The sequence below is a fragment of the Hevea brasiliensis genome, chromosome 15, assembly GCF_030052815.1.
Source record: "Hevea brasiliensis isolate MT/VB/25A 57/8 chromosome 15, ASM3005281v1, whole genome shotgun sequence".
Taxonomy (NCBI): domain Eukaryota; kingdom Viridiplantae; phylum Streptophyta; class Magnoliopsida; order Malpighiales; family Euphorbiaceae; genus Hevea; species Hevea brasiliensis.
This window is the reverse complement of record NC_079507.1, coordinates 71469509-71478772: the sequence shown is the minus strand read 5'-3', so window position 1 is coordinate 71478772 and position 9264 is coordinate 71469509. Positions and strand designations below refer to the sequence as shown.

At 32.1% G+C, this 9264-nt stretch overlaps 1 protein-coding gene across 3 annotated transcripts; it reads left to right on the top strand.

The window, feature by feature from the left end:
* Positions 1–2625: 2625 nt before the first annotated feature.
* LOC110635419 (putative E3 ubiquitin-protein ligase XBAT35) lies at positions 2626–7659 on the top strand. Of its 3 annotated transcripts, XM_058136424.1 has the most exons (11): positions 2626–2643; positions 2772–2959; positions 3102–3216; positions 3538–3618; positions 3775–3863; positions 3981–4072; positions 4243–4324; positions 4746–4848; positions 5011–5064; positions 5279–5385; positions 6869–7659. In XM_058136424.1, the coding sequence occupies exons 2-11, from the start codon at positions 2858–2860 to the stop codon at positions 7514–7516; spliced, it is 1473 nt and encodes a 490-aa protein (XP_057992407.1). In that variant the 5' UTR covers positions 2626–2643; positions 2772–2857; the 3' UTR covers positions 7517–7659. The 3 variants fall into 3 exon arrangements, with proteins under 3 accessions (XP_057992407.1, XP_057992410.1, XP_057992408.1); XM_058136425.1 differs by lacking the exon at positions 2626–2643 and having other exon boundaries at positions 2678–2959; positions 5300–5385; XM_058136427.1 differs by lacking the exons at positions 2626–2643; positions 5011–5064 and having other exon boundaries at positions 2674–2959; positions 5300–5385.
* Positions 7660–9264: the final 1605 nt, after the last annotated feature.

Here is a 9264-nt window from a genome sequence, read left to right as displayed (position 1 = left end):
TGCATCGGATTTGTTCATACTTTGACAGGAGGAGGCGTAGAAGTAAATAAAGATATGGCCCTTCAATTTCTGAAAACTCATCCGGTTGACGCCTTTCCCTCAAGATCACTGAAGTAAATATTCAAATGTATTAAAAATGGATTTTTCAGCAAATCTTGATGCATTGTACTGTCAAATTATTCCATGAAAGATCTAGTCGTTGAAGTCCTTTCATTCAACAAATTTGGCTTCCAAGTGAATTTTGGACAGGTAAAGTTCAACCAATAAGGTTAACTATGGAGTCTGATAACTATTTTCCATCCAAAAGCAATCCTTATAGTTTCTGAAACTTGCCAAAATAACAAGGAATAACAACTGTGAAGTTCCAAGTCATTATGGTTGTAATAATACCACTCATTTGATTGCTTCCAAAATACAAGCTATTGAGTTTAACTGAGAAATTAGCAACAGAGTTTGGGAGAACACCTCCAAAAATTCCAGGCGTTGTATATTGTTACAGTTATTTTCCCCCAAAAAAAAAAAAAAAAAGTTAAAGAAGAAAGTCATTTAACATATATTGAAAGTGAGCCCTATGAAGCTTCACGTTTCCTGTAAAAATGTATAGCGGTTGGGGGGTTGAACAATTTTTTAAATTTTAATTATAGGCCTTTCTAAATAATTTTTATTATTTTGTTATGATATAAATATTGTGAAATATTTAAATTTTTTATTTTTATGACATATCCAATAAACTTTTATTACATTAGCACAATCATTTTTTTTTAGTTTAACTGTACTCTATTGCAATATTTGTTGAATATATAACATTGATTAAAAATATTTTATATATTTTAAAAACTCTTATAAAATTAGCATAGCAATTTATCACATTTAAGAGCATGTATCTCCTTAGAAAAAAATTATTTAGCTCTGCCCTCGACTGGCAGGGTCATCCAATGCTTATAAAACTACCGCGGAAATCGCCAGCAGTGAGAGAATGGCTCCAAGCCTAAGTCCCAATGAGGAGTCTGTGTTAAATGGGGATGATCATAGGTGTTCAGAATAGTTTTGCTAGCGAGGGAAATATTTTCTTCCAACAAGGGAAAATTCCATGTTTTCAATAAATTATCGGGGAAAAACAACAGGGATAAGTTTCTCAGATTCACAAATCAGAGAGAGTTTTCCGTCGTTGGTAAGGAACAGAAAGATAGGAAAAATTGTGGTTTCCAAATAATAGATCATTTGTTACCAATTATCAATTGTCAGTAAATTTTAAATATCAATTATCACTAAATTTTTTATAGTTATTTTATTATGAAGATTGCAATAGCGGTGGAAAAATCTCAAAAAATCTCATTAAAGCTTATAAAGTTCGACAGACACTAGTCTTAAATATTTTTTTAATAAATTACTAGTTATTTTAACATACAGATTATCGATTTTTATTTTAATAATATATTTTGATATATATTTTTTATATTTTATATTTTTATAACTATATTATAAAAGCTAACAACAAAATTTTCAATTAATTTAATTTTATTTCAAGTGTTAAAGAATAAATAAATTGATTAATATATTTTTTTTATTATTATTAACATATACCAATAAAAAGATAAATAAAGTAAAGAACCAAAAAAATATATATCACGTGATAATTTTTGAAATATTAGTGTTAAAATGTTTAAATTTTAAATATAATCAGAAATGTTTTTAAGAAATAAATGCTTAAATTTTATAAATATTTTTTTAGTGAATAATTAAATATATATTTAAAAAATAATTCATTTTTTTAATTTAATAAAAAATTAATTAAAAAATAGTTACAACTTTATAGATATTATGATGAATAGATATTCTTCAATAATGTAATAAAAAAGTTTAAAATAACTATTAATATTTTTTAACAGATGAAAATTTAATAGTTAAAATTTAAAAATATTTAAATAAAATTAAATATTTAATATAATAAGTTAATTTATCATATAACAAAATATAAAATAAAAATAAAAATAAAAAGTTTCTGTATATATTTAAAATAATTATTTAGATATACCTTAAATTTTGTAAAAAACAATTCACTTTTTTAATTTAATAAAATGTAATTAAAAATATTAATTTTTAAAGATATTATGATGAGTAAATATTTTAAAATTTTAGAATTCTTAAAAAATATAATAAAATAATTTTAAATAAAAATATGTTTTTAATAATTAAAATTTAAAAATATTTAGATAAAAATTAATCATTAATATGATAAGTGAATTTTTATATAATAAAACATAAAAAAAAATAAAATTAAAATTAAAAAAAGTTATGCTACATGATATTATAATTCTTAATGATTTTAAAGTGAATTATTACTTGTAGTTATTTTCACTTAAATTGAAATTTAAATTTGAGATTTTATCATTTTAAATATTGTTTGATAATCTTGAAAACGACGTCATTTATCTGCTATTCTAAACGATAGATGGGGGTTGTGCATACGGCGTTCACTATCATACAGGCAGACCGCCAGATTCAATTGGAGGATTAGTAAATCATGTGCGACGTGTCGCTGCTTCGAGAGATTTAGGAGCAGGATGCAATGGCCCATGACCATGAGCATTGAGCGGCGACAGAGTCCCAACTCCCAACAGGTCACATCCGTTCAGCTCAACGGTTTTCTTCCCTAACCCATATTTTAAATGAGAATAATTGAGTTTCTGAATTCTTCTTTATTAAGCAAGGGGCAGATTTTTCTCATAGACTTTGCATACCTTGTATATCTCTCATTCCACACTTTCCAGGAAAAAAGCTTCGAATTTTCCTCCAAACCACCACTCCCATTTTTTTTTATACAAGCACAACTTCTCAATCTTGTTAAGCAAAGAGAATGGGGCAGCAGCAATCCAAAGACGAGCTGCTGTATCAGCAAGTGAATTGCGGTAACACAGAAGGAATCAAAGCTCTTTGTAAGGAAGGCGCGGGCCTCGAGGTACCAAAATCTCTCTCTCTCTCTCTTTAATTTTTTTTTTCATTTTAGTGGTTGATGATCGACTGTTGGATGGATTATGTGTATTTTTTTTTTGGGTGTGTGTTCTCTCTCTCTCTCTCTCTTGCATCTTTTGGCGGTGCAGTGGATTGATGGAGATGGTAAAACGCCATTGATATTAGCGTGTCTGAATCCTGAGCTCCACCATGTGGCTAGAACTTTGATAGAGCTCGGTGCTAATGTTAATGCTTACCGGCCTGGTATGTGTTGAATTTTCTTCTTTTTCTTAAGCAATTTGATTAATTTGTGTTTGATTATGTTAAGCCTATACCCTACAAATAATTTCTGCTTCTTTTTTAGCGCTTTCTTAGCTTAAATTTAACCTCCAATTTCTAGAGTTAGATCATTTTGAAAGAATGCGTTAAGCTCCTTAGATTGTAATACAAGGACACCAAATTTGGAGGGTGTATTCTTAGATGTATATGAGAATCGGCTTCCCGACAACTAATTACAATGGTGTTAATAAGTATGACTAGTAACATACTAGATTTTTTTAATCATTTATTTTCATTGAGCTGCAGGTCGTAATGGCGGGACTCCTTTACATCATGCAGCAAAAAGAGGCCTTGATAGTACTGTTAAGTTACTTCTTTCTCATGGAGGTAAGCTGTAATCCCTCTTATTTCTGCCTCTTATTAAAATCAGGTGCTATAGTGATGAAAGTAGTTTTTTTTTTTCTCCTTTTAGTCATTATCATTGTTATTGTTATTTTCTTTCCACTGTCGGCAGCATGATAAGTGGTTTGTTCAAAATTTCAGCAAACGCATTTGTATTGAATGATGATTGTCAAACTCCACTTGAAGTTGCTAGGGCTAAAGGCTACAATGATGTTGTTCGTACAATTGAGGTATTTTTCTCATGATAGTTAATGTTTTTATGTATAGCAATGCAGAAAAGTTTTCCCTTATTTACTCCATAAAGAAGAGCTGTAGTGCAAGTCTGATTTTTCTTTAATGCCTTGCAGAATCATATTTGCTTATTCTCTGGTTGGATGCGGGAATTCTATGGGCCAGGATTTCTAGAAGTGCTAGCCCCTCGGTTTGTTTCCAGAAAAGTGTAAGTATAAAGTTCAAGTTGTCTCATTGAAGTGTTTCATCCAAGCAATCTGAAGCGGTTTGCCTGACACAGTTAATGTAACATTTGCTAATTCTAGGTAGCTTTCAATACGTAATCAGCGGATTGTTCTCATAAGAAACTTAAGTACATATGACTGTTATTTTTTGCAGTTGGGCAGTTATCTTACCAATTGGTTCCCGTCACCCTATTAGGCCTTTCAAGTTGGAGCTTGCCATATATTCCAGTTCACAGGTATCACAACTATATTCGCAAGTGTGCAAGATAATTGAATAACTAATTTCACTGCAAAATTAAGTAATCTATGCTTTTGATATTTTACTGCATGCAAGAATTATTTTTAGGTCTAGTCACTGCCTTAGTGATACTTTTTTATAATTGTCTTAGGCTTCATTTGAAGTTTAATTCATTTTCTTTATATTCTATGTGTAGGATAGTTATATACATAAATACTAATCTTTCGCTCTCTATGTTGTTAGTTTTCTAATTCTTTATTCTAATCAGTTTTCGCCCTGATTTAGGAATTAGAAAAAGAACTTCTAACTTAAGTTTAGTAGCTTTGATTCCATAACCCTGTCCGAGCTTACATGTTTTCATTGTTTGAGGCCCTGAAGAATTGGAAGTTACTTATGAACTACTGTTAACAAATGACCAGGATGCCCAACCACGTACACTGATTGCATTGTGGAAAGCTAATTTGGAGGAACCAAAACTTCACCATTCTGATACTTCAGTGATAATCGTCAACAATGCCACCAGTAATTTCTAAACACTGAAATGACTTTTCTTGAAGTTGATCATACATATATTTTTTCTAGTCTTTTACTCTTCCCTTAGATAATATCTTTTGGTCTCTTGGAATTGATTTGGCATTGATTGCCTTGATTTTACATTTACATTTGATTTTTGTTCATGCATAGTCCCAAGAGGCAGGAGGAGGAGACGAGCGAGGCATAGGCCTCAAACAGTTAGGCGTAAGTATGATAGTCCCTGAATTATTTTTAAGGTAGATATAAACGATTCATGGATGATAACATAAGGAATTAGAGATAATCCAAATGAACACTCAGACATATAGGGCATCCTTTCCATGCTCCAGCCTCCAATTTGAAGTAGACTTTTAAGATAGCTAGGAAAATTTTTCACTGCATAGAAATTAATTTGATCTCGTGATTGTTTTATTCTCAGACCGGTATGTTTTCTTGTCAGAAACACGCATTAGACTTGCACCTGCAAATGAAGGTGATAAGCAGCAGCTTCAGTGGTTCTGTGATGCATGCAAAGGAATTCCACAGGTACAAATTGCACTTTCTGTAAGTTGTTATTCTTCCTGGGTGCATAGAGCAATAGAAAGCTTTTATGGTGATGGACAATATGCAAAGTATTTGTGGATATTTTATCACTTGTTTATCGATACCATAATTTCTTTTGAGGAACAACTTTTTTGATAGTACTATAATTTCTAAAGTTGTAAAGCGTCATTGTTCTTTTTCAATAAGCAACTGGTTGATGCCTTTGGAAAGAATGGAGTCTATTAAAACACCTTTTCCCGGAACATGTTTGCTTCAGGATTTTTGCGCATCACTGATTTAAAAATGAAAATCATCATTTGTATGATTAAACAGACGGATTTTCTGATCAACATAGGGATCTCCTTAGTTATTTAATTTTGCGTAAAATTCTTAAAAACTATGTAAAACTAAAACCCATAATACTGAAGAATTTTAATATTTTCATTTCATATTGATAAAAAATGAAGCTATGAGAGTCTTGGACCATCTTTTCATCATTTCAGTATTGCATATGTGAAGAAGTAGTTCCCAGCTTGAAGATATTTATTATTTGTCAAACAAGCATTAAAATTGTTCTGGCTTGTGGCAAAGAAAAATTTGCCTGGACCAAGCTAGAGAAAATTTACCACCTGGAAAAGAAAATTTCCCTGGACCAATATATTTCCGAAATTGACTTGTTATACAAATGTGTGGGATGATTGGAACATTGTATTTCTGTTATTTGTGGCTAATTGCTGAAAGCTAAAACAAGACTTATTAGTAATGTATGCCTTCATCTAACACTCTGTTGGAAGAAGTTATTTTTAAGTCTTCTGAATTCATTTGAAATTTAAGCTTTGCTATTTTACTTGCCAGCATCATTGCTGAAAAGCCCTTTAGTAAAGGGTAATGTTCATAGCCTTTGAGAGTTGTGGGCTCTGGTCATTGCACAAGTGGTAGCTCATGCTTAAAACTCCTCTGAAGTTTTCCTGATATGGACCTTTATTATGACGTGTCACTATTCATGAAATTGTCAGTAGTGCCATACTGTTATATGTGTAGATATAATTTATTGTTAGAGCATATTCCTTCACCTTCACTATGATCTGAGAGAGAGATTATGTGGAGCATGTTTCTTTCTTTACCTTCACTGAGATATATCATCTCTGTTAGCTTCAGTTCAGTGGTAAATTTGGGCTCAGAACTATCTTGTCTCTTCTTCATTGAATTCTTCTAATTCCATAATTCTTTCAAGTCTTCAATATTCCCAGGGTATGTTTTGCTTCTAGATGACATGTAAGAAATTTGCTTTTGGTAGTTGGTGCCTTCATATTATAGAAGTAGAAAACTTCATGTTCCATATGAATTATACATCATTTTAGTTAATTTTCATTGTTTACATTTAGCTCAGATGTTTCTCTGCTAAAATGTTGTGACCGTTAAATCCTTTAAATTGAAGTGCCTTGTCTGTCAGTAGTATGTGATGGGAATGTTTGGAATATTGCAGGCAATGCATCCTCCTGCATTTCTAAATAATTCTGAGTCTTCAACCATTCAAGCAACAGCCCCTCCATCTGGAGAAGAGTTAGAATTAGCAATGGCAATCAATGCCTCCATCCAGTCTGCTATGGCAGAGGCACCAGTTAATGATACTTACTCTGGTGAAGCAAGTGCTTCCACAAGTTGGAATGTGCATGCTGGCAGTCAAAGTGCTCCTCCTTCAAAAGCAACTAGTAATTTTTGGACCGCAAATGAAGCTGGCCCTGGTGGCAATTCAACTCAGCAAGTGATCCAGAATACTAACATCCCTACTGTGCAGACAGCTACTCAAGCCCTTGATTCAGTCCCATCAGCTACACCCATCATAGATGAGATTGTAGAAGACAGTCCAATTCACTATCCATCAATTGATTCTAGTCCTATTGAAATGTCTTCCCCACCTGTGAACTTAACAGCTAGTACAGGTGAAAAGAGAGAAGATGGTGCTTCTTCATCTTGCATTATATGTTTGGATGCTCCAATTGAGGGGGCATGCATCCCATGTGGCCATATGGCTGGTTGCATGTCTTGTTTAAAGGAGGTCAAAAGAAAGAAATGGGGTTGCCCTGTGTGTCGTGCCAAGATTGACCAGGTTATAAGGTTGTATGCTGTTTGAATGTTCAAACAGAATGAGAAAGCTGTTAATGATAAGTATGCTTCAGGCACCTCAGAGATTTTTTTTATGCTTTTCTATACACATATATACGTTTAATCCTTTGATTTCACCCTGAAATATCTGAATGAATATGTTTTCTTTTTCGTTTGTGCTTTCCGAAGTATCACTGGCATATCCCTGCCGCTAAGATCAAGTGCTTATCATTTGTGTAGATTTTGCCACATAACATTGGTGAACAACTTCATTGGAAGTCAAAAATTTTTTATAAATCCCTAAATTATATAAAAGTAAGGCATCTCAAAACAGTTAGCAGCAGTAGAATTTAAACCAAAAATAAGTCAGATGATCAGAGACTGTTAGGGAGGCCAGTGATATCTTAGAAATCACATGGTAGGTTAGTGATCTACCCGGAAATTTTAAGTATGATCCTTTAAGAAAGTAAATTCAAGAGAACAAGGAAATTTTAACTGTCAGGTACCGTCTGCGCGTGATTTTGGCCACGCTGAAGGAATCAACAACTTCAGCAGAGCACCGGATCAGCTTATTGAATATTTTATTCATGTACTTGTCAATTAAAACTGAAGCAGGTCCAGATGGTTTTTGGGTCTGTCAAAGTTTAAAATTTTACAGGCTGTTTATGGTCCTTTGTGAAACCACTAGATCAACGTTTGTGTATATATTTTCTTGTATAGGAGCTTCGATATGTTATCTACTTTTCTTTTCCGTATATTACTGCATAAAATTTATCTTTATCAATGCTCAAGATTGTATCATATAGCACTTGTATTGTTGTTAAATTTACTCGCAAATCAATAAAACAACAATTTTAAGATAGTTCAACGTTGGTCTACATCACAGTAAATTTATTAACAAATAAATTATTTATAAATATTAATATTTTATTTTATTTTATTTTCAAAAAAAATAATTTTTTTGATAATTTCCCTTTTCTTTTAAAGTTGGGTGGAATCTGGATAGAGTCAGATTAAAGCCTTTTTACCAGGTAGCCTTTGGTGGGCATGGTAGGACCAGAGCTATTAGAGTTGAGTGACAACTATCTATCACCTTTGACAGAGGGCTGTTATCTGAGTCCCTTTACAGTGGCTTTTCCAGTGCCGTGGGTTGGTACTTGGCGCGGTGGGACGGGGAGTGAGAAGGTGAGAAGGAGGCGAGTGGCAGCCCGAAAACATGCAATGTCTTTGTTATCCATGTTTTCCGGAGCCGATATTTTCGTTTCTTCTTTTTCTTTGTTAGCCGTTTTGTGGGTTGCGCTCCTTAGGGCACAAAATTTAGCATTGCGCTACTTTTATCATTTTTGGGGAATTATCTTTCAAATTCTTATGGAAATTTTTTTTAAGTTAGGACAAAACTTTTTAATTTATTGCTAAACATGTTCCAAGGGTAATTAGTGCTTTGCTTAACGCTTTAAGTTGACAGCTGTCTTAGATTAAGATAAAAAGCATCTCATCTATGTTAGAAATGTAATCCAAGGATTTTTTTTTTAATAAATGAATTTTAATCCTTTGATGGAATTATTTTCAGACCTGTTAATATAGTATTTAGTTTAATTTATAAGTCAGTTAAATCTACCTATAAGCAGAAAGTCACAAGTAAATTAATATTTGATTTAATTTATAAGTTAAAAAATACTTAAAAAAATTTTAAATAAGAATATTTTACTTAAAATTTAACTATTTATTTTAAAATTATTTTTTGACCAACTGAAAGACGATATCATCCAAATGATT

Bases quoted from the DNA above. Each gene is read 5' to 3' on its own strand.
- LOC110635419 (XM_058136424.1), top strand. From the start codon at position 2,858: ATGGGGCAGCAGCAATCCAAAGACGAGCTGCTGTATCAGCAAGTGAAT. The intron at 3,217-3,537 runs GTATGTGTTGAA...ATTGAGCTGCAG, and splicing joins TGTTAATGCTTACCGGCCTG to GTCGTAATGGCGGGACTCCT. The intron at 4,849-5,010 runs GTAATTTCTAAA...GTTCATGCATAG, and splicing joins AATCGTCAACAATGCCACCA to TCCCAAGAGGCAGGAGGAGG.